The sequence below is a fragment of the Nymphalis io genome, chromosome 4, assembly GCF_905147045.1.
Source record: "Nymphalis io chromosome 4, ilAglIoxx1.1, whole genome shotgun sequence".
NCBI classification, from domain to species: domain Eukaryota; kingdom Metazoa; phylum Arthropoda; class Insecta; order Lepidoptera; family Nymphalidae; genus Nymphalis; species Nymphalis io.
In genome coordinates this window covers 13,703,540-13,729,359 of record NC_065891.1, presented here as the reverse complement: position 1 = coordinate 13,729,359, position 25,820 = coordinate 13,703,540, and the positions used below count along the sequence as shown (strand labels likewise).

The 25,820-nt window shown below is 36.8% G+C and overlaps 2 protein-coding genes across 6 annotated transcripts in view; one reads left to right on the top strand and one right to left on the bottom strand.

The window, feature by feature from the left end:
• The window catches only part of LOC126768130 (exocyst complex component 7), a 287,887-nt gene that overhangs the window by 5,553 nt on the left and 256,514 nt on the right, over window positions 1-25,820 (top strand). The window contains exon 15 of one of the 4 annotated variants that reach the window (XM_050486051.1): window positions 18,486-18,512. The exons of 2 other annotated variants lie outside the window; for them this stretch is intronic. Coding sequence is in view for 1 of the 2 variants with exons in the window: in XM_050486047.1 (XP_050342004.1) it covers window positions 962-1,003 (42 nt within the window). In the remaining variant the exon portion in view is untranslated. Of the gene's footprint in view, window positions 1-961; window positions 1,125-18,485; window positions 18,513-25,820 lie in introns of those variants that run through there. One more of the 4 variants, XM_050486047.1, reaches the window with a different exon arrangement.
• Window positions 1,121-22,020, bottom strand: LOC126768128 (uncharacterized). Of its 2 annotated transcripts, XM_050486044.1 has the most exons (16): window positions 21,883-22,020; window positions 21,557-21,722; window positions 20,290-20,469; window positions 19,653-19,901; window positions 18,862-18,982; window positions 17,486-17,656; window positions 16,993-17,107; window positions 15,842-15,975; window positions 14,926-15,069; window positions 14,259-14,368; window positions 13,317-13,452; window positions 5,869-6,035; window positions 5,131-5,348; window positions 4,758-4,860; window positions 2,087-2,125; window positions 1,122-1,208 (listed from the first exon to the last, which is right to left on the bottom strand). In XM_050486044.1, exons 1-16 carry the CDS (start codon window positions 21,906-21,908, stop codon window positions 1,173-1,175), a joined length of 2,115 nt encoding a protein of 704 aa, XP_050342001.1. In that variant the 5' UTR covers window positions 21,909-22,020; the 3' UTR covers window positions 1,122-1,172. The 2 variants fall into 2 exon arrangements, with proteins under 2 accessions (XP_050342002.1, XP_050342001.1); XM_050486045.1 differs by lacking the exon at window positions 2,087-2,125 and having other exon boundaries at window positions 1,121-1,208.

The following is a 25,820-nucleotide window of genomic DNA, read 5'->3' as shown; positions in this document are numbered from 1 at the left end:
GCACTTCCAACTTCCACACTCCGGGCTGCTACTGAGAATTTTCTGATAGAAAAACCCAATAACTTTTTATTGGCCCGACCTGGGAATTGAACCCAGGACCTCCGGGTCTGCGGCTTTATATCAAGCCACTAGACCAACGAGGCAGTCTTTCGTTAAAAAATACAAAATAGTCAATAATCATATAAACTGTTGTATGGAATTGAAAAATCCAATTGGATATGTACACGATCGTTTCTGTTCTATATTAGGACTCTTGACAAGATGTCCATATTAACCGTTTTGGGCCACGCTCGTCGAATTATAGTATAACAAACCTATCAAAACTACCTGCAATTAATGATTAAGGGGATTGATAAATATTTCATATTAATAATAATATATAATTGATTTTGTTATAATTTGTAAATAAGTGACGTAATATTTTTCTGTTAAGTGTTAAATGTCTTTAATATTTTTAAGTTGGTATCGTCTTTTAAAAGGGCGGCAAAGGGAGTCGTTAATATGGACGGATATAATATTAGAGCCGAGATGGCCCTGTGGTAAGAACGCGTGAATCTTAACCGATGATCGTGGGTTCAAACCCCGCCAAGTACCACTGAATTTTCATGTGCTTAATTTGTGATTATATCTCGCGCTTTACGGTGAAGGAAAACCCGCATGTGTCAAATTTCACTGAAATCCTGCCACATGTGTATTCCACCAACCCGTATTGGAGCAGCGTGGTGGAATAAGCTCCAAACCTTCTCCTTAAAAAAAAGGGGAGAGGAGGCCTTTAGCCCAGCAGTGGGACATTCACAGGCTGTTACGGATACGATAATAAATGATTGCCGAGCTGGATATTTATTTTTATTATTATTTATAAACAGTGTCGACCACGGGCCGACCGCTTTTACCATAACAAAAGTAAAGAAAAAAACATCGTTATAAAGTTATTATATTGATCATAATCTTAACTTTCCAGATCGCCGCCCAATTGGACGGATATTTCGACGAGGCTGCGTAAAGACTACCCGCGAACAACGTATTTCAAGAATGCTTTAGAGAAATTTATATTTATTATTTACTTAGGAAATAGGTGCTTATAAATGTATATATTTATTCAATAAAAGACATCTTTGATTATATATGTATGTGTATATTTTATTACCGTTCATTTATTATTATGGAATTTATTAGCGCTTTGTCTTCCTTTTCTTTTTCTTTGGCCACTGAAACAAACAAACTTTGATAACACGTTTTTTAAATTAGTTGTTGAAATAAATCGCCATTACCAGGAGAAACGATTAACCGAAGTTAAAATATCATTCATAACTGTTACACAGATAAAATAAAATAATGTAAACAAACAGACATAAAACCTCTTTATGATATACAACATGATCATAGAATACTTTGTTGGATCATGTTGTATCATGTACGTTAATAGTTTAGAAGTAGACTGACCGCCGTACATACATGAAGTAAGAAAATACATCCTCATAGCGTCACGCTAAGCAGCAACAGTAAATCGTATTCATGCATTTTCAAACAAAATAAACATATCGAAGAAAAAAAAAAAAATCGACGTCATAGATTTACTCACAAACAAATCATACACGCATACTTTATGTAAAATACATTTGTACGGTCGCTGAAGAAAGACTCTTTAAAACTTTATGAAATGAAATTTCAAAATCGAAGGGTTTTTTTTTAAATTTATTTTACTCGAAGTAAAATATTTGATTAAATTTGATTGTATTTAAACCCTTTTCAATATTCTTTTAAACAATTTGTTCGAGCTTTCCTCTTCAACAGTACTTCGGTCAGTAGCTTTCAAGACCATCGGTGCAATAGTTTCTGATATCGTTGTAAAAATGCCAGTTAATACTTTTGAGAATATTTGCGGGCTCCATCCGTCGCATCAACGCAAATGACTCGACACTCGTCGATTAGTAGTGAAAGTGTATTCAAACTCGCCGCAGTCTCACAACGGGCCCCCTGCGTCAGAGACGGCAGTCGTGCCGCGGGTGGCGTAAGGTCACACCGTCTCAGTAACTACTCTGGGAGCCTAGCAGTTAGCAGTAAGCAGTAAGTACTACCGGCCGACCTTGGTACGCGCGCCGCCCGGCTCCGCGTCCGCTCCCAACTAACAAACAAACATACAGCTCACATACGCTGCGTCAAACATCGTATGCTTTTATTTTGGCTAGAAATAAATATGGCAGATTTACGGACATTTTAAAATTCAATCGTTAATATTGTCTTTATATCAGATTAATTAGACATACAAACTCCAATCATCGTATATTTAGTCCATTCCACGAAATTATCTCCTAAAGGAAATCGCCCTTGTACGCTCATTGGATAATGCGCGTGACCTTCATTAGCCCGAGGTTGGATTTGATAGTAAAAAAACGTTTATAAGTAACATTATTATATTACTAAGTGTCATATATTATAATAATTATCATTAAATAAATACAATGTGCAGTAGTTGCCCGGTAGCATGTAAAAGGTCCCTTTACAACGGAGTCTTCGCTAACTCTGGCCGCGCGCACCGAACAATGAGGTGCGATAATCTGTCCTAGGAGATTTCTACTCATGGGATAAACTGTATTTGACATACAGACAACAATCTGAAATCAGAATCAACGAAACTGATGTGCAATCATCATTCATAAAAGATGATTTTTTTAGATGATGTAGTAAGTAGTATGATAAATATGATATATAATAAAATAAAAAAATAACATTGAGTATTTCATTGGCATAAAGTTGAAAATTTAAACATGAATATTTTAAAATTAAATATCTTTTTAGCATGAGGAATTTTGAACGAACAACTTTTCATACCTCATAAATATATTCAATGCGATTCATAAACCAATAGATACATTATAATATTTTTAAAGAATATTCTGACGAATGAATATGATGAAAATTTAATTGACACACAATTTAACGATAAAATAAAATTTCAGTGTTTAGTATAGTTTTGATAATTCTTAATAAAACACATCATCGTCACGTCCGTCCGTGTTCGTGTAACTATATGAATATAAAGTTAATATTATAAAGAATATATATTTATATTTTGAGATATATATATAAATATTTACCACCTGCGAGAAATATTTAATTTGAGGACATTTATCGTCAAACCTTTAACTTACAGGTTATTTACCTTTTTTCCGCCATCAATTGAAATAGCTAGTATGAAAATGGATGCTTAAAAATTCTAGTTATACTTAATAATTGAAACAAAAAAAAAACTTATATTGAAATATTACCAAAGATTTAGTTCAGTTCATACTAAAAACTTGTTTTAATTAATTCAATTTGTCTTGTCTTATTTATTGTTCGCACTACTCGGTTCAGTCCTGGAAAATTCCTATCAAACTATATTACATATAGTAAATTAAATGATTGTTATATTTATGGATTAAGCAAAAACGTTTCTAAATATTATTTAGGAACGTAATCTACTTGGACGGGATTGTTGATGGATCAAAACGACACGATCGCACTACAAAGCATAAACATTGAAATTGACAAGAGAAGTGCGTCGGAAAATGTTGTGAAATATTTTGTTATAAATGTGAAAATATCTGTTTGGGAATATGTATTCGAATTTAATTGATTTTATTTGTATGATTACACATTAAGTTTTAAAATTTAATGGATTTATTTAATATTTATATAACTTAACCACAGATTATAGAAGGAAGATTGTAGAAAAACTGGTCTAAATAGTATCAAGAATTCCATGACCAATTATTTAAAAAATAAAATATTAATTAAGCGTGTAGGCTAATCTTGAGATGCTGAGGCGTATATTATTCAGAGATGGATCCAGGTATGAGGCTAGTCAATACTCAAAGACCGAAGAAATAATATATTTTTATTTAAGACACGTCACGATTATTTGAGTACCCTGTACTGACTGATTAACATTTTGGCTACAATGGGGCCCTAAGCTGCAGTTCAAAAATCCCCTTACATAGGTCCGTCCCTGGTTTAAGGTGACCACTTTATTATTAACTATATTTGTCCTCGTACTATAATTATAAATATATTTTTATTACAATGTAAATGATTTCGCTTATGTAAAAAGTTACTTAAAAGCATGAAATAAGCCAGTGAACAGTCGCGAGCGCAAGTTCTGCGTCAGCCTCGGCGCTACACATTATTTTACGCACAACTCTTGTGTATTACTGGTAGGTAACCGGTACTATACACTCGAGTATACCATTTTAACTTTTCAAACTAATTTCCTACCTATATTAATGTGTCGGTTACGATGAAGTAGTCTGCTTTGAAGTACGAATTGTAGTAAGCGTCAAACGTTTTCTATCGTTGTAAAAATAAAACGAAAGGGTTTTACAAAAGTCCTGACTAATAAATAAATTAAATGGCAGCCGGAGATCATTTGTAAATATAATTGATTATTCAGTTTCTGTTAGAATGAACGATAGCATTGTGAATATAAATAAAAAATTCTAAAGATTTCGGTTGTGACAATTCGTGATTTTTTCAATTCAATAAAATTTCATGTTTTAATTTTTTACCATGCAATATAAAATAAAAGATTAGCAATTTTGCTTTTAATTTTTTATAGACTCAGGAGGTACTATCATCGTGACTTTACTTCGTTTGCCGTTAGATGTGTAGCGCCGATGTGTACTCGGTTTTCGAGTAGCTAATCATCACAGACCACCACGTTCGCTCAGCGGTCGCGGTGTGTGTGCGGGCGTGTGCGTGTGTGCGTGCGTGCGTACCTGCAGCGCGCGCGGGGGGGCGCGGGGGGCGCGCAGGCGCGGGGGGCGGCGACTCACGTGCTGCTCGTGCGGGGTGAACGCGCACGGGATTATGCGCCGCAGTCTGTGGGGGCGGAATACTAATATACGATCGGACAGTTTTGGAGATGGCTCAGAGCTGCCTTCGGACAAATACGCGCACGTGATATCGTATAATCTATACGGGAGGATGCGCTTACGAACAATAAATTCATCGTCTCCAAGGTCGGGTGCCCTCTACAAAGAAGACGGAGGAGAGACGTCCGGTGAGTAACGACGCAAAGGTATCGGGAGCGGCCCGTCCCCGCTCAGTTCAACCGATAGTTCGGGGCCGCCCCGTGCGGCGGGTGCGTACTTGTGGTAGGGCAGCAGCGCGGCGCACAGCGCGGGCGGCGGGCGCTCGGCGTCGTCGGCGGCGGCGGGGCCTGCGGGGCCGGCGGGGCCTGCGGGGCCGGCGGGGCCTGCGGGGCCTGCGGGGCCTGCGGTGGGTGCGGGTCCGTCCGCCCGCAGCTGCAGCGCGGCGGCGGCGGGCGCGCAGCTCGCGAACAGCAGCGCGTTGTTGCCGTGACTCGGCTGGGCAGGGCGGTGATAATACACCTCTCTCACTCTCTCACTCGCGACATATGATGGGGAGCACCATATATCGCGAGTGTCGTCGTTTTACACACTTTTTAAGCATTACGCCTTAGTACCTTATTGATTTTTGACCCAGTTTTGGGTTCTTTATTTCTAGTTTATATCAATGACTTTTCCATATTTTCTAACCATTTAAAGTTATATTCTGTTATGTAAAATTATTTTTTAGGGTTGCCAGAAAATCAAAATTTTAATAAATTTTTTAATAAAATCTAATCAAAGTCACAATATTGTTTTACTGTTAATAATTTAGTAATTGATGTTTAAAAAACGAAATGTGTAAAATTAATAATTGTTCAATAGTCTACACTGGCTTGTTATATTTATCACTTATAATATATGCATATGTATTAATAGGTAATATTATAATAATATAATAAAACTAAAAATGTTAGTAAATATATATAAATATTTAAAGGGTGAACAAGTAAGCCCGCACGGGGGCCCCGCTGCGCACCTCGTGCCGCAGCACGTAGTGTCCGGCGCGCAGGCCCTGCAGCTGCGCCAGCGCGCCGTGCAGCGTGCCGGCGGCCCCCCCCGCCAGGCCCCCGTGCGCGCCGCTCAGCTCCCCCAGCGTCGCCCCCTCGAACGTCACCACCTCGCCGCTCACGCCGTCGACCCGCACTGGACAATTTTCCATACATTATTAATATAATGAAAGCTGCAACAGTGTTATACCGTAGGTAAGGATAGTTCAGTAAAACACATTCCTAACGAAGTCAATAAAAATCTGTCAAGTAATATCGAATATTTACATTCAGGAAGAATTTTCAATGTCCACTGATGTTGACATTGAGCAATAACAGAAATTTTGCCATATAAGAGGCTACCGACTGAAATAAAAGAATTAGAAAAAAATGTTTTCAACCTAATACTCTACTCATATGCAGAAAACTCTTTTCATATGCAGAAAAAGTATAATAAACACTTACTATTGCACAATTCAACTTGTCCTTGCTTGTACTATTAAATCAAACTGCACACTGTTGTTAAACTCAATATTTAATTAAAGCAAAGAAATGTATTGTACAAATAAATAAACAAAACGGTTGCGTGATCTAGGATTGGGTACAATGCCATCTACTGGTGGGAAGCGCAAAACAAAAAAATAGTATGACATATTATAATTTTGACTTGAGCGAAACTATACCGCGATTCAAGAGTATACTAGCGCCATCTATTACGCGTATGCTTAGTTATAACTTACAATATGAATAAAATATATTAATTATTAACTTTTATCTGACAAATTAACATTGAATTCAACATTCCGCCCACCAAAGAACTTGTTCTTTTGGTAGTTCATATGAACTGTATAAATTCTCACATGACAACCGCCCACCGTGATACACAGAAACAAAACAAAGTACAAGAATATATCAAATGACATATAACAGTCTTATTAAAATAACTTAACCTAACTTACATACTATGCTTTAGTAATGCCCATACATTAAATAGCACTTGGCAGAATAGAAACCTTATTGAGTGGACGTTTGATCAATCCATTTTTAGTTTTAATAGTCAATACTCTAGTGAGTCCATCATGGCCAGAATGCTTTTGTTCTATTTTGCCTAGTAACCATTTTGTTGGTGGTAGGTTATGATCCTTAATCACAACAATGTTGCCTATATCCGGATCTTGCTTCTTCGTGAACCACTTGTACCTTTGATTGAGGCTAACCAGGTATTCTTCTGACCATTTTCTCCAAAAATCATTTACCATCTTTTGTGTCAGCTTCCATCTCTGCAAGCCAGTTACTTGTACGTCAGTCGGAGCCTCATCGGGAATCGCAACCATTTGCTCACCGATTAAAAAATGACCGGGAGTTAATGGCTGTGGATCTCCGGGGTCTTCACTCAAATATGTCATAGGCCGTGAATTAAGGCAGGCTTCAATCTGGGTCAGAACGGTTGAGAGTTCCTCGAAAGTTAAAGTTGAATCTCCAATTACGCGTTTAAGGTGTGTCTTGGCTGATTTTATGCCTGCTTCCCATAGACCACCAAAGTTAGGTGCATTTGGTGGGATGAAATGCCAAGAGGTTCCGTCGTTTGCAAGTGCCTGAGCGATTTCTATAGGGAGCTTGGATTGGGCAGTGAGGAACATGTCTCTTAACTCCTTTTCCGCTCCTACGAAATTAGTCCCGTTATCGCTATATAAATCGACGCATTGGCCTCTTCGAGATACAAATCGTCGAAATGCGGAAATAAAGCCCTTTGAAGATAAATCCGATACTGCTTCCAGATGTATCGCTTTGGTGGACATACATATGAAGAGGCATATGTACCCCTTATATGATTTTGATCCTCTGCCAGGTGAGAACCTTATATTTATAAACCCAGTGAAATCAACACCAGAAGATTTAAAGGGTCTTGAAGGTTTCAGCCTGCACTTTGGTAGCTGACCCATAAGCTGATTGTTATTTTGTTGGGAAAATCGTAAACATTTAACACATTCGCGATAACATTTTTTAACTCTTTCTCTAGCCCGTACTATCCAATACTTGGAACGTAGGTAATTTAGCATGATTTGCGGCCCACCGTGCATAGTTTTATAATGGGCATCAGTTATTAATAATGAAGTAAGATGGCTATTACTCGGTAAAATAACTGGATGCTTTACATCAAATCTCGCTTCTGACTCCTTAATACGGCCACCTACTCTCAAGACTCCATTTTTGTCTAAAATGGGGCAGAGAGTATGCAATGAACTTTTTCTTTTAACTTCTCCATGAGACTTTATCTGTTGTATTTCTTCCGCATAATAAATATGTTGGGTGTTTCTTATAATTGTCTGAAGAACTTCTTCCATTTCTTTCACAGTAATAATTTCAAACTCTTTGATCCTTCGTTCTTTTGATAGTATTACTCTATTTTTCCTTGATGACCTTAATATTCCTATGTATCTCTTACAATATGCTAAAATCCTGACCATTCTTGTTAAGTTTGAAAATCTTGTCCAGACAAATTCCTGTTCTGATTGAATGACGGCTGTTAAAGTCTTTATGGGCCGCTCCTCAATAGATGTGGAGAAATCATTGCGAAAATCGTACGTACAGTTGTGGTGCAGGCAGTCTGGACCGTGCCACCACAGCGTGAGACCAGCTAAATCAGCTCCTTTTATACCCCTAGAAGCAAAATCTGCAGGATTATTAATTGTTTCGATGTGACGGAACTGACTGGAATCTAGCATGGTATGAATTTCCGAAACCCTGTTACTAACAAATGTATTCCATCGCGTCGGTTCTCCACGGACCCAAGCTAATACCACTGTGGAATCTGACCATGCGTATAAATCTTCTTTAGGTATTTGCATAATTTGCGAAACTTCGTAAATCAATTTAGTCGCGAGCAAGGCGGCGCATAATTCTAGCCGAGGAATACTTATTTCCTTTTCAACTGGAGATACCTTTGTTTTGGATGTTACCAAATTAACATGAATATTGCCGAATGCATCCGTCACTTTCATATAGACAGCACCAGCGTATGCTGCCTGAGATGCATCTGCAAACGTATGTAATTCTATTTTATCACCATTATGAGACTGTAACCATCTTGGTATAACAATATTTCTTACGTTGTGCAGATCTTGACGAAATGAGCACCATTCCTTATACAACTCGGCGGGTAAGTTCTCATCCCAATCTAACTTAGCCTTCCATAATTTTTGGATGAATATCTTTGCTGTTATAATTACTGGCGAAATCCAGCCCATTGGATCATATAATCTAGCAATATCAGAAAGAACCTTGCGCTTCGTAATACGTTCGCATAAATTTGGTAGTTGTAGTGTATACTCGAAACTATCAGTGGTTTTATTCCAACTAATACCCAACACCTTAATCGTATTATTGATCTTGAAAATTAAGGGTTGGTCTAATCTCTTGCATCCATCTTCAATATGATTCATTAATCTCTCACTGTTACTACACCATTTTTGTAGACAAAACCCACCTGCACTCATCAGGTTATTCATTTCTTCAAATATCTCTACTGCTTCCATCTCCGTCTCACATCCTGTTAGCAAGTCATCTATGTAATAATCCTGAAGAGCGATTTTAGCTGCACGAGGGTACTGTGCTTCTTCGTCCTTTGCAAGTTGTTGTAATGCCTTTACAGCCAAATAAGGAGCACAGGCAGTACCAAAAGTAAGTCTCAAAAGTTTGTAATGTTCAATAGGATCTTTAGGGTTCGATCGCCAAAGAATGCGCTGAAAGTCAGTGTCCTTCTCCTCTACTCGAACTTGTCTGTACATTTGTACCAGATCTGCTATTATGCAAAAAGGATGACGTCTCCATCGCATCAAAATGTGGCGCAGATCTTGCTGCAGCTTCGGTCCAACAAGAAAACAATCGTTCAAAGACACCTTGTTCATGCCCTTGCAAGACGCATCGAAGACGATGCGTACCCTTGTTGTCTCTTTATCTTCTCGGATCACTGGATGATGAGGCAAGTACACTGCCTTTGGGTTATGTATGTCTTCAATGTTCTGAATCTGTACCATATGATTTTGGTCCTTGTATCCATTAATTACGCGTTTGTATTCTTCATATAATGGTGGATTATTTTGTAATTTTCGCTCTAAGTAGTGGAATCTACGCAAGGCTATATCTCTTGTCTTACCTTCGACACATCTTGGCTTATGTTCCTTGAAAGGTAAACGCACCACGTATCGACCTTCGTTATCTCTTGTAGTAGTGGCTTCAAAAAATTGCTCACACTTGATTTCTTCTTTCGTAGACTTCTTCAAAATTGCATCAGGCTCTCTTTCAATTTCCCAGAATTTTTTTAATAGGTCATCCTCTTTTACTCTTATATGAAACCCGACTAATTGTGGGTTTTTTGAAGTGACATTGTTTCTTACTCGACCAGATAGAACCCAACCAAATTGTGTCTCTTGCGCTATCGGGCCCTTCTCTGTTGGATGTTTCAAGAGGCCCTCTAGAATTATGTCTTCATACACTTCTACTCCTAGAATCATATCGATTTTTGCAGGTGATCCATACTCAGGGTCAGCCAAGCTAAGTCTCTTAATTTCTGGCCAGTCGGTAATCTTTGTTTGACATGTTGGTAAAAATGATGTCAACTTTGTTAATACGTAGGCATCAACATTTATTGCGTGCTTTGATTTTTGGTTGTGAATTGACTCTAGGCTTAAAGACACCATGCTTCTTGACCTTGCCAACTTGTCACCTATACCAGAGACTAGACCATTGATATTGGTTCTCTTTAAACCCAGTGATTGTGTCGTTGCTTCGTTTATAAAAGAACCCTCTGAACATGGATCAATAAGAACTCGTATAACTTGTGAGTACCCATTTGCGGAACTTGCTCTGACTATGGCAGTTGCCAACAACATCTCCTTCTGATTCCTTTTTGTAACCAAATGAGCTATCACTGGTGTCTGCCTCTCAATACTATCCTTATTGACCGGTTGAGCTTCTGGTAAACTTGGTAGTTCGCTCCTCTCCAGATGCAGCAAAGTGTGGTGTCGTCTACCGCAGCGGCGGCAACAAGTTGACGATCGACATTCTTTAACGGAGTGTGTAGGTGCAAAACAATTGAAGCAGAGTCTCCTTGATTGTATTACTTCAGTTCTCTCTTTAGGAGTTTGCTTTGCAAATTGTTTGCATTGATATAACAAATGCTGACCCTTGCAAATAGTACAAGAAGGATTTGCTCGTTTATTATCTTCTTGGGCGGTGGAATGAAACACCTTTGGTTTGGTGTTGTTGGAATGTACATTTGGGGATTTTACCATGGACCTGTTGTTGCCACAGATCATTTCAAATGTCCGGAATCTTGACTCTAAGAAATTTACAAGTTGATTCCACGTTGGTAATGTTTCCGAATCTAACTCACTGACTTTTGCTTCCCACAACTTTCTTGACTCTGAGTCTAGTCTTGACACCACGATGTAGTTAACGATTACATCCCATGAGGTGGTGTCTATGCCCATGTTTTGCAATGATTTAAGCGATGAAGATGTAACATCCAGTAGTGACTTGATGGAACTTGCAGAGTCAGTGGCATTTCTTTGTGAGAGTAAACGCTTCATAATTTCGTTGCAGTTATAGCGTTTGTTGTTATAACGGCGAATCAACTGCTGATAAGCGTCTTCGTAATTAGAATCTGTTGTGGTTAAATTCCTTAGTAATGTTTCCGGTTCTCCTGTTAGACTACTCTTTAAATAGTGCATCTTCTGTACTGGACTCAATGCAGTATTTTGATGAATTAATGAGGTGAACATATCATGAAATGTTTGCCATTCCTCATATAGTCCAGAAAATTTCGGTAATTGGATCTGTGGTAATTTTACCTTTGTATTCGATAGGACCGATCCTTCAGGACCAAGTGATTGTGGTGAAAAGGTATTTGCACTAAACAATCGGAGATCATCTTTAATTCTAGCTTTGTATTCAGTATAAATAGCTTCGAATCCTGTGTACATATCATCGGTGAAGTATGGCAATTTAGCCCTTTCCTCTCTCTTAATGCTGCCAACTATATCACCGTGTATATTCATGAAGGTTTCGAACAATCTATCTAAGTTTTCTAGTTTTGATTCGATATAAGTTACTTTCAATCTATCTTTGGGTGTTTTTTTATAATTTATGAAAGCTTTCTTTAATTGCTCAAACGTATCTTCCTGTTTCATTAGTAACTTCTCCATTGTACAATTTCCAAATACTCTCTAAGTTCTTTTAAAATGATTTTTTTTTAAGCGTTTTCAAATGCAAATTTTCTAAGTTAATTTTTTAATCCAAATTTTCTAAGTGTTTTTTAGCGCAAAATTTTCTAAGTCAATTTTTAATCCAAATTTTTCAAAGTGTTTTTTAGCGCAAATTTTTCTAAGTCAATTTTTAATCCAAATTTTTCTAAGTGTTTTTTAGCGCAAAATTTTCTAAGTCAATTTTTAATCCAAATTTTTCAAAGTGTTTTTTAGCGCAAATTTTTCTAAGTCAATTTTTAATCCAAATTTTTCTAAGTGTTTTTTAGCGCAAATTTTTCTAAGTCCTTTTCAATGCAAATTATAAGTCTTTAACACAACTCACCAAAGTCCACAGTTTTTATCCCGAACATACACTTAAACACTTTTCACTTAACACTGTCATCTAAATTCCACACACTTCCCGGGTTTCGGCACCAGATGTCCTTGCTTGTACTATTAAATCAAACTGCACACTGTTGTTAAACTCAATATTTAATTAAAGCAAAGAAATGTATTGTACAAATAAATAAACAAAACGGTTGCGTGATCTAGGATTGGGTACAATGCCATCTACTGGTGGGAAGCGCAAAACAAAAAAATAGTATGACATATTATAATTTTGACTTGAGCGAAACTATACCGCGATTCAAGAGTATACTAGCGCCATCTATTACGCGTATGCTTAGTTATAACTTACAATATGAATAAAATATATTAATTATTAACTTTTATCTGACAAATTAACATTGAATTCAACACAACTCGTCTACAATATGTTTACATTCGAAGCCCCATCAAAATTTGAATAAGATGAAGTGTAAACATATATATATATATATATATATATATATGCCGCGGATTGCCATTTTAATGGCCGCCGTTGTCGTCCAATATGTTGATTTTATAAAATCAGTCAGCGCGCACGTCCGGCGCTGGCGCTGTCCTGAGAGAAAGAGACTAAGGGGGTCGCTAGACGAACGATCACACGCGCTACTGTCATATTCCTTTATATTTCCATCAGTCGGCTACATAATAAAAGAGGCACCCGTCTTATATTTTTCACACTTGACGTCTGACAACCGACCAACCTAAATGACATACATCACGTCGTGTGGTATTGCTATTCTAATAAGTGACGTCGTATACCCGCTTAAATTTATTATCTCTGACGTATATAAACAAATAATCGTTACCATTCATCAAGGAGACGTTTTTCCTGAGGTAGAGGGCGAGCGCCAGCCCCCGGAGCCGTCCCGCGGCCTGCTCGCTGGCGCCGACGTCCAGCTGGTACTCGGGCACGGGCTCCAGGATCACCTCCCCGTTGGCGTCCTGCGACATGCGATACTTTACATATGTACTGATTACATAGAGCTAAATTGTGTTTACAATAAAGCGAACACAAGTCGTATCATCCCCGTCAAGTATTATTATATTGAGTACGCAGACTGCAGGGGGCTACAAGTTGGTAAATGGTCGTGGATTGATCACCACCCATGGATTGTAAGAAATGTTAACTATAGCCAATGCGCCACCAACCTTGGGAACTAAGATGTTATGTCCCTTGTGTCTGTAATTACACTGGCTCACTCAACCAAGTACTGGTGTTTACGGGTAGAATATCTGATAAGAGGGTGGTACCTACCCGAACAAGTTTGCACAAAGCCCTACCACCAAAGAAATCTCGATGTTAAGGGTCCATATAACCTCAAAAGGCTCCTAAAATAATAAATATACTAATGTCCATATGTCGTGAAAACACAATTCCTAATAAAAAAATCGTACCTGAAAATTGCTTGCTTGGTGCAAGTGAGACAGCAGACAGACGGGGAGAATATTTCATATTTATAATGTCTGTATGTGTAGTCGCTAAGAATTTGTTTTTTTTTTTAAATTTATTTTTATATAGTCAAGTTTGGTAAATATAATTTTATATTACGTAAATGTTTTCACCTTTAAAGACGTATTACGTATCGCTTCATAAGATTATCCGTTTAAGTTGTTAGTTTTAAGTGTTAAGTGATAAGTTATTGATGTAACTTTTTGTTATAAATAATAAATAATTTTATGGATAAAATATTTAAGCTCTCAGCAAAGACTAGACATATATAGATATGTATTTAATAAAACCGACTCACCCGAATCTTATGCGAGCAGTGTATAACGATATTGAAATTCTCGTCGGTCGTTTTGTTCAGAATCTTCCACTTCTTGAAAGACCTCGGGGGTGGCCGTTCGAATATCGTGTCTGAGGTGTTAGCACAACCAATATTTATTAAAAAAAAATACCAGCCTGTTCATGTCCCACTGCTGGACTACGGCCTCCTTTCCATTTTGAGGAGAAGGTTACTTCACCACTATAACTTTTACAATGGAACGACCTGGGATTTGAACCCAGGGTATCGGGGTCTGCGGCCTCATATCTAGTCACTATACCAACGAGGCAGTCAATTATTAGCTACCTATCCTGGATCAGGGTACTGAACCAGGAACAACTTAGAAACAGGAAAGTTCAATCACAATCGGGTGAAAGGTTTAGCAACGCATAAGAGGCAAACGGACAAAAAATCATTTTTATGTTTATTATATATATATACGTATATTTCAGTTTAACCGATTCCCTCCAGTTCTCAATTTTCATAAGCGCAGTTTCTACATAACACCGGCCTAGGGGCCATTACAAACGAGAGGAACCTAGCTAAAAATAATATAATTTTACTCTAACCGTTTCGGAATGGGGGGTTGCCTCAAATGTCAATGTGATTAGGGGCCTTGGATTTAAAAGTCCGGTTCCGTCCGTATTACCTTTACAAGTACAATTATAGAACTCCACATTGTCCGGCTTGCTTGTGTTTGTGTGTTCCTTGTCGCTAGTGTTATTACTCGTGACCGTTTCATGGTCGCTTTCCTTTACGTCGTCATCCGGTTGCGGTTCCGGTTGTGAAGTATCTGGAAAAGAAATATTATTTATACAAACACTGACGCACACACTGACAGACAACTTCGCACGAATGAATGTTGTTAATATTAATAATTTAAATCATACGATTCGGTGGTAGGGCTTTGTCTGAGCCCATCTGGGTAGGCTTTTTTTTATATATGCGCCGGGAGGTCAAATGACTCTACTCGACCTGATGGTAAGTGGTAGTAGAGTCTAAACGCGACGACGGCCAGTACAGTCGGGAAGAATGTTCTGCTCTAGCCGCCCTCGCCTTGCCGGCCCGCAAGATGCCTCTTCACGCCTCGTTTGAAGGAACCCGGGTTGTAAGAGGAGAGCAACACGTGAGCTGGTAAGGAATTCCATTTTTTGGAAGTGCGACAAAGAAAGGAGTTGCCAAATATCTTTGTGCGCGATGGAATTGATGTCACAGTTAGGCGGTGACATCGAGAGCCAGCTCGCGTAGACTTATGAAGGAAGGGGGAAGCAGGAATTAGAGAGAATAATTCCTCAGAGCACTCGCCGTGATACAGTCGATAGAAAGCGCTCAGCGCTGAGGCTCATTCATTATATATTCTTCTGCAGCACTTAATATTGTCGTGTATCGGTTTCATGAGTGAGTGAGCCAGTGTAATTAGGCACTAATGGCATAATTTTATAGTTCCTAAGATTGGTAGCGCATCAAAAACGCCAGTGTCAATAGTTAATATATCTTACAGTGCCAATGCCTGCGGTCGGTGGTGACCACTTGCCATCTAGTTCCTATTTAGGCAGCACACGTACCGTCTATGCGCAGGCTGTTGTCGTCGTCATCGGAAGACACGTCCATCTCACCGAGGACGTTCGTTTTATTCGATTCTTGAGTACTCATTTCTTGATCATTACACTTGTAGTGCAACTTCTTTCTCTCCTCCGGTCTGGAATTATTTTAAGCTACTAGATATTCTACCGCAAAACAGCAATACTTGGTATTGTTGTGTTCAGGTTTGAAGGGTTAGTGAGCCAGTGTAATTTATTTATTTATTTATTTGGGAAACAAACAATTTTAAAAACACTGTAATATAAAACAAAAATAACAAAAATCACAAATCAATCAAGTTTCCACTTAAAGCTAATACACAAAAAAAAATTGAATTAAATTAAATTAAAATTGAAAGTAAAACAAAAATAAAAACTGCAAATACATTATCACTTTAGGTAAAAGAGTTAAAAACAATTAGCATTTTAAGATATCACGAACTGCTCTTTTATAAACACCAATTTTTGGGCAAAAAATATCTAAGTTTTGGAGGTTATTATTATAATTTAGGCAAGAACGGTACAAAAACACATTCTTAGTAAATTTATTTTTACATGAGGGTACAAAGAACAAAGAATTATTTCTAGCACTAAGACGAGGACATTTAAATAATATGTTACTTAGAAGATATTTAGAGTCAACCATGTTATTAATAGTAATTACAGGCACAAGGGACATAAAATCTTAGTTCCCAAGGTGGCGCATTGGCTATGTAAGCGATGGTTGACATTTCTTACAATGCCAATGTCTAAGGGCGTTTGGTGACCACTTACCATCAGGTGGCCCATATGCTCGTCCGCCTTCCTATTCTATAAAAAAAAAATCTTTTTTAAGTATATACTAACATGAATAATGAAATAATATGACGTCTAATAAATTACTGAAGACTTTTTAAATGCTATAATATTCCTTCCTAGGGCACGGTATTCTTTTCTATAATAAGATTTCACATTTATATTTAAAACCCTTACAATAACAAATCTCACGCTGACGCCATCTGACGCTCGAAGTCTTAGAGCCAACTAGGTATAGTGTAGCAAGCGCAAAAAAGTCTCTCTAAGCGAAAAAACAATTATCTTTTGTTATACATAATCTTTCTTTCTCACTACGAGGTGCAGAGTCGGGTTCGACTTACGACAAGAGTGCGTGCTGTAGCAGGTGTCTGTAGGCCCTGTAGGTTCGCATTTGAACTGACTCCTTGTTTATCGCGAACTCGTTCCCTAGTACGACTATATTCGTTGTTTCACCATCTAGGGAAAGAGAGTCATGAAATAGGACACTAATAGGCTGTCAACACGCGAGGAGACTAGCAAACTGCGCACGCGTGATACACAGGTGTGTTCCCTGTTCCTGCGATTTGTCGCGGGTCAGATAATAGAGCAGAGTTCAGGCGCCGGATATGTCTTTGGGGCCGTTTGGGCACGAGAGTGTAAGCATTGACATCATCTAGAATACGGACCAGTTGGCTTGATCCCAGGGCTTCTGGCGCACGTAGTACGCACGCGTACGTTGCGTTGGTACTGAGAGAAACAATTGCCTATCGATTTTAAGGGTTGTGCTTGTGTTGATTTATAAATGAATATCAATATTGAAGCGGTGTATGTGTGTGTGTGTTATGATAAACGTACCGGGTCCAAACACGGAGCAGACGGATATGGGAATATCCCAGGATCTGTCCAGCTCCACGAGGCACCTGAGAGCGTTGTCGCTGGCTACGTACTCACAGCCGTTGGCGACCGCGAACTGCGCCAGTTCCATTTGAACCTCCGTATAGGGAAGTATAGTAACAGACTTTTCATCTACAAATATACTTATAATAATAATAATAATATCCTGGGACATTTTTTTCACACACGGCCATCTGATCCCAAATTAAGCTTGTACAAAGCTTAGGACAAACAGACACCACACAAATGTCTGTCTTGGGTGGAAATCGAACCCACAACCTTTTCGGTGTGAAAGGCAAGTCTACCAACCACGCCAACCAGCTCATCGTTTATTATTATTATTTGAGACTATCACTATCAAAATCAGCGTAAAATTAAGTTTGTGTCGAAAGCCTAATCAAAAAGATATTTATAAAACCTTAACTGAAAATGAGACAGATATTTTGAAATCAATCAGACATTTAATTTTTATTTATTTGCATAAATAAACCTAAAGATACGTGAACATTAAATTGTTGTAACTTCTGTTAGCTTACACTCACATCAATATATTTTGATACCGTTTAACAGATTAGCCTATATTATGCTATGGAAAAAGTTTTGATACTATTAAATTTGTTGTAACTTTTTTTTTAAATAGGTAGGCGAACGTGCATATGGGCCACGTGATGTTTAGTTGTCACCACCAATATCCCAACTACTGGTTGGAAATCCGTGAAACAGTTCTTTGATTGCAACATCATCGAAATTGTTAATATCTAGCAAGTAACAAATCGTCATTGCAAAATAAAAAAACGTGCAAATACTGGTGGTAGAGCTTTGTGCAAGCGTCTGGGTACCACCCACTCATCAGATATTCTACCGCAAAACAGCAGTACTTGGTATTGTTATGTTCCTGTTTGAAGGGTTGGTGAGCCAGTGTAATTACAGGCACAAGGGACATAACATCTTAGTTCCCAAGGTTGGTGGCGCATTGGTGATGTAAGCGATGCTTAACATTTCTTACAATGCCAATGTCTAAGGGCGTTTGGTGACCACTTACCATCAGGTGGCCCATATGCTCGTCCGCCTTCCTATTCTATAAAAAAAAAACGCACAACCTTGGGAACTAAGATGTTATATCCCTTGTACCTTTAATTACACTGGCTCACTAACAATTCAAACCATAACGAAAGCAATACTAAGTTTTGCTGTAGAATATCTAATTCTTCGCCAGAGAGCAATGAAACACATACAATTTGTTTAACTGATTCGTTCAAAAATCACCCCACACGTTGTATACAAAAAGGCAATAAAATTTTCCGAACAGAAATTTTTGTATTAAAACTTGGTCTTACGTGGCAAGATGAATCTGCAAGGATGTTTGTTGCACGGCTCCGGCATCAAACAAGGTTTCATTATACTTAGTTTCTTTGTTATCGGCCTGCATTCAATTTGAGGTAACGCTTCTATATCCACCTGCAAAATAAATATATGTTTTAAACATGCCCAAGTCTAAGTACAACTTGGACTGTATTTTTTTATAAAAAATAAAACAGAGCAAAGAAAAAAAAAAATGTTTTTAATAAGCTCATTCGAGGACTATATACATGTTATACATATGTATTACTTCTTAATTTGTTCCAAATAAACTACATATTTTTTAATAATAAAAAAAATAGAAAACATTTTTTTATGTCTCAGTTTTGCTAACAGTACACAGTTTTTTTTTTTGACATTTTTCAGACACGGCCATCTGATCCCAAATTAAGCTTGTACAGAGCTTGTACTATGGAAACCAGACAACTGAATGAATGATATACTACATATACTATTTTTCTTTTGTAAATACATACTTAAATATATATAATTACACCCAGACTCAGGACAAACAGACATTTTCATGCACACAAGTATCTGTCCTGGGTGGAAATCGAACCCGCAACCTTCGGCGTGAAAGGCAAGCATCTACCAACCACGCCAACCGGCTCGTCAAGATTATTTTGCACATGTCATGTGCGCTGGAGGATATGATATGGAGATTGATCGGTACGGTCATTTACCGTCTTAATTGAATTTTAAAGGTTTAATAGCAGTAAATTTTTAAATTGAGTCGAGTCAGCTTAAGTTATAATGTATATTTACTTACATTTATCAATTCCTTGTCTAGAACCAAATCGATAGTGCTATCCCTGCTTTCTAGAGGTATTTGGGCCGCCATATTAAATGTTTTAGGATAGGATTCCATTTCGCTGGCTCTCATCTTAAAACTCGCGCCATACACAGTTTCGATCGTCGGCTTGGGACGCAGCGCTCGGACACAGTGTACATTAGTCCAGAGAGTTTTGGCCCACTCCTTGTATTCTTTTTGCTCTTTTTCATATATAGGCTTTAGTTCCTTTAAAACAAACGAAAATTATGTGTTTCACAAGTACAGCTCCTCTCCTTTTAAGGAAGCTCATTCAATTTTTGGTTTTCTCTCAAATGTTTTTATGTCATAGCTGAGAGAGTATGAGATGGATTATAAACAACAATAGATCACACGATAAATCAGTGGTGTATGCTCGGGTTTGAACCAGCTTTAAGTTTTATAACTTATAGACGTATACTTGCAAATAGGCCACCTGATGGTAAGTGGTCACCAGCGGCCATAGGCATTGGCACTGTTAATTATTATGACCTTATAAGTACCTGCACAAAGCTCTACCACCAAGCACTACCACCAGTACTGTATCCACCAAAATAAAATAAGTACATTCTATTAAGCTATGTTTGTGTGGTTTTACCTCAAAAACTCGACAATCAGTTTTAGTCGGTCTTGGTATGAACATCTCCTCTAGGACATGGGGATTTTGTGCACAGATGACCTTGAGGATCTGATAGTGTTGTTGTACAGTAAGGGCTGATAGCTTTGGGTATTGAATCACTGGTAGACATGGCACATAGATGCTGTGCTCTCGACCCAACTGAAATTAGAGTAGGTCATTATGCAACAATGATAGAAACATTGGTTTATTTAACCAGGCAAATGAAAATATTTAATAGTTAATGTTTAAAATGAGTCAAAATAGCATGGTGGTAGTTTTTAATTTGACACTTTGTTAGAAATTTGAATATTGATTATGTGGCTTGGCCTTTAATTAATAATGTATAAAGCATCAAGCCACATAATTATACAATGATAAATTTATTCTACAGTAAACATATATATATATATATTTTATTTAGTCAACTCATTAATATATATCTTAAAGACCAGACACACATAAAATAACTTATTTATTTATATAAGACACCATCAGCATTTTCGTAAAATAAATAACAAAAAGTAGTAGTCTAGTACAGTATGATACACCATTATAGCAATTTATAACAATACAATTAAATGACATTACATTTTGACCTTACAATACTAATTTTGACTATATTACAGACTATAATAAATATATGTATCTTAAAGTAATCAAAAGATTATTCAGATATAACTTTTTTTACTTTTAACTTTTAATATCCTGGGACATTATTCACACCCGGCCACCTGATCCCAAGCTAAGCAAAGCTTGTACTATGGAAACCAGACAACTGATATCCTACATATACTTTTTTTTGTAAATACATACTTATATAGATAATTACACTCAGACTTAGGATAAACAGACATGTTCATGGACACAAATGTCTGTTCTGGGTGGGAATCAAGCCCACAACCTTCGGTGTGAAAGGCAAGTGTCTACAAACCACACCAACCGGCCCGTCAATATCAGGTTCAGTACTGATTCTTTTGTAACTTTGTGCTTTATATGCATTTTTTTAGAAAATACTTGAATCAATTACGATTAAAGTATTAAAGTTATGAACTTTAGTTAGAATCTCACAGGTAAAATATTTTTTGCAATGTAATAAATATATTTTTATTAAATAGACCATTCGTGGTTGGCAACGATATATCAGTCAACAGTCATATTTCAAGTTAGTATAATGTTAATAAAATAAAGTTTTTTTAATAAATTTATTTAAAAAAACTTTTAATAAATATTCACAAACTCAACTTACATTCTCTTTCTTGGTAAATACTTCATCCCAATTAATTGTAATGTTTTCATCTTCTGAATCGCTAGATATTAATGGATCATAAAATTTATTGCGGAGAATTTTCTCTGTCACACTGTTAGCAAGATCATCTTCCTTAAGAAAATATATATCTGGTTGAGAAAAACACCTTAAACAAAATATAACTAATGAATATTAGTGGGTAATTAATTTATTATTTAAATTATGTTGTATTGAATGTAACAGTTTTAATATATTATTTGAAAATTGTAATAAGACTATAAGAGTGTTTAATAAAACCTATTGTAAAAATATAAAAATTTACAGACCAATCGAACTGCCTTATGTGTTCCATTGTGAAATCGCAATTCTGAGATCTACACAAAAGCCATTACTAAACAATTAACTTAAAAGACGAAAACTTATCACAGAAAACAAAATTGAAATTTTTTAAAGTAGGTATTTGTCTTCCAATGATGACATTGACATTACTTATTGATTTTGTCCGTTTAGTTTTTGCTTTAGATGCGTTTTATGACATTTGACTTATCAAAAATTTTTTAGAAAGAAAAACATAAATTATTTATATAGAAACTCAGTGTTTCAGTATTCTTTTCGTGTTTAAGCTGCACATCATATGTTTATTAGAAAATAAAGTTAAGTTTTATAATATTATCGATAATTAATTGTCATTCCGGTAGGTTCCTGGGAATTGTCATTTTCTAAATATGATTAAATTTTAAAATGTACTAAAAATGTTTTGGTTAAAACAAGAGTTTAAGGTCGGTGCTAAGACCTTGAAAAATTAGCATGGTATCACGATTGACATAATTGTATCGCATCGTCACACAGCAATGATTAGTATATTTTGTTTTGGTTTGTAGGGTGAGTGAGCTAGTGTAGTTACAGGCAAAAGGGAATCATAACATCTCAGTGCCCAAGGTTACTGGCGCGTCTAAGGAATTGACAATTTAAGAGATTACTAATATTCCTATGGGCGATGGTCCACTTACCAGTTGACCCATTTCCCTGTCTATCGACTATTTAGAATAAAAAATATATTTAAAAATAAGTCATATTTACATCTAAAATATAATTACATTTGAGTTATTTCAAAATTCAAAAGAATAAAATTGCTTTTAATCTTTGTTTCGCTCATCATCATTGAAAGCAAACATTACGAACTACTCAGTCTCACACCTGTCACGTGCCTTGGTTTTGACAGGTTTTTTATTGGATTCTCGTTTTTCGCTTCTCCATTCAATAACTTCGGGTACGCATTACGTAGTTAACTGAGCTGTGAAATGCTTTGCGCGTCTCTCATGTGATTTGTCAGTCAATTATGAATGTTATTAAGAGAATTGCAATTTGAGTCATAATTTGGGTGAATGATTTTAATTCTAAAATCAAATTTATGGTAATTATTGATAAATTTACTTGTAAAATGTTTTTTTTTTAAATATGAGATGTGGTTTTTGGATTCATGATTTCATTAAATATAATATGGATGTATCCGCTTTATATTCTACAAGATTTTTATATTCTTCCCTTCCCTGAATGACTACAGGTAAAATTCATGTTTAATTTCGATGTTTAATTTCATGAATTTTACCTGTAGTAAAATTCATGTTTAATTTCGAGAAATTTAATTATAGATTGGTGTTATGAGGCTTTGCTTGCGGCTTCGCTGTTGCCCATTTTACGAAATAAAAAATAGTCAGTAAGTAAGCAAAACAAGTTGATTGGTTGCTACGTTGATGCTTGTGATGCTAGGACAGTTCAACGAATACACTTTCACATTTGTAATATTATTTAAATAACATATGTCGCGACTAGCGATCTCTTCGTACCTACATTCAAGAACTCTTCGTCCGTACCTAAAAACAAAATTCTTGCTGGAAAACGCATTTATGCCTTTTTGCAAGAAGGGAGAGAGATATTGGCTGAAAAACCTGTGGTATCATCTCTATTTTTAGGGAGTCCCGCGGAATTGCTTGCGTATGTCTCAAATTGCATTGTCTAAATCTTATTGAACTTTTATAATTTAGGGCTGGTGGTCTATCTATAAGAAACAGAAAATAATAAGCAAAGGCATTCAAAATGTTCAAATCTATACTACTTTTCTAAGATTAATTACTGTCAGGTCTTTCGAACAATTTTAACAAAGAGTGCCACTTGTAGTTATAAACGACGAAGGGCGGCCATTGTCCTGCCGCCTGTGTCCGACATAACCCAATAATTAATTATTAATTAAGGACCACTCTATTGGCATTTATTTCTGGAGGCTATTGTATAATGGGAAGTGATACCGTCCATAAGGAAGATAGAAACTTTGATCGTTGGAATTCCGTGAAACAGTTCTTTGATTGCAACATCATCGAAATTGTTAATATCTAGCAAGTAACAAATCGTCATTGCAAAATAAAAAAACGTGCAAATACTGGTGGTAGAGCTTTGTGCAAGCTCGTCTGGGTAGGTACCATCTACTCATTAGATGTTCTACCGCAAAACAGCAGTACTTGGTATTGTTATGTTCCGGTTTGAAGGGTGAGGGAGCCAGTGTAATTACAGGCACAAGGGACATAACATCTTAGTTCCCAAGGTTGGTGGCGCATTGGTGATGTAAGCGATGGTTAACATTTCTTACAATGCCATTGTCTATGGGCGTTGGTGACCATTTACCATCAGGTGGCCCATATGCTCGTCCGTCCGCCTTCCTAATCTATAAAAAATGCGTCGCGTCGTAAATTTGTATACATTTTGATTGGAAAAATACGTTAACGGTAAATATATAAATAAATATGATCATCGCCCTGGATTCGTGAAAAATCAATTCATAAATATGAAGTAAAATTAATAAAAATATTGTTTCCTTGATAAAATCATTATATTTTTTCTTATTACTATTATAATATATACCAACGGTCCATATTGTATAAATTATACGCACTTACAAGGGAATTATAGAGAGCGGTGGCGAGAGAAGGCATGAGAGTATTATGCCGTTTGTCGTTGCAGCTTACGAGTCAGTCATACTCCAAGGCGCGTCAATATATGTCTCAAATCAAAAGTATGTAGAAAATATGTATTAATATAAGTCTAATAGTTAAGTAATTTTATCTTGATTTAACATTTACTGTATAACCTTTACCTTTTACTGCAGTAAAAGGTAAAGGTTATACAGTAAATGTTAAATCAAGATAAAATTACTTAACTATTAGACTTATATTAATACATATTTTCTACATACTTTTGATTTGAGACATATATTGACGCGCCTTGGAGTATGACTGACTCGTAAGCTGCAACGACAAACGGCATAATACTCTCATGCCTTCTCTCGCCACCGCTCTCTATAATTCCCTTGTAAGTGCGTATAATTTATACAATATGGACCGTTGGTATATATTATAATAGTAATAAGAAAAAATATAATGATTTTATCAAGGAAACAATATTTTTATTAATTTTACTTCATATTTATGAATTGATTTTTCACGAATCCAGGGCGATGATCATATTTATTTATATATTTACCGTTAACGTATTTTTCCAATCAAAATGTATACAAATTTACGACGCGACGCATTTTTTATAGATTAGGAAGGCGGACGGACGAGCATATGGGCCACCTGATGGTAAATGGTCACCAACGCCCATAGACAATGGCATTGTAAGAAATGTTAACCATCGCTTACATCACCAATGCGCCACCAACCTTGGGAACTAAGATGTTATGTCCCTTGTGCCTGTAATTACACTGGCTCCCTCACCCTTCAAACCGGAACATAACAATACCAAGTACTGCTGTTTTGCGGTAGAACATCTAATGAGTAGATGGTACCTACCCAGACGAGCTTGCACAAAGCTCTACCACCAGTATTTGCACGTTTTTTTATTTTGCAATGACGATTTGTTACTTGCTAGATATTAACAATTTCGATGATGTTGCAATCAAAGAACTGTTTCACGGAATTCCAACGATCAAAGTTTCTATCTTCCTTATGGACGGTATCACTTCCCATTATACAATAGCCTCCAGAAATAAATGCCAATAGAGTGGTCCTTAATTAATAATTAATTATTGGGTTATGTCGGACACAGGCGGCAGGACAATGGCCGCCCTTCGTCGTTTATAACTACAAGTGGCACTCTTTGTTAAAATTGTTCGAAAGACCTGACAGTAATTAATCTTAGAAAAGTAGTATAGATTTGAACATTTTGAATGCCTTTGCTTATTATTTTCTGTTTCTTATAGATAGACCAC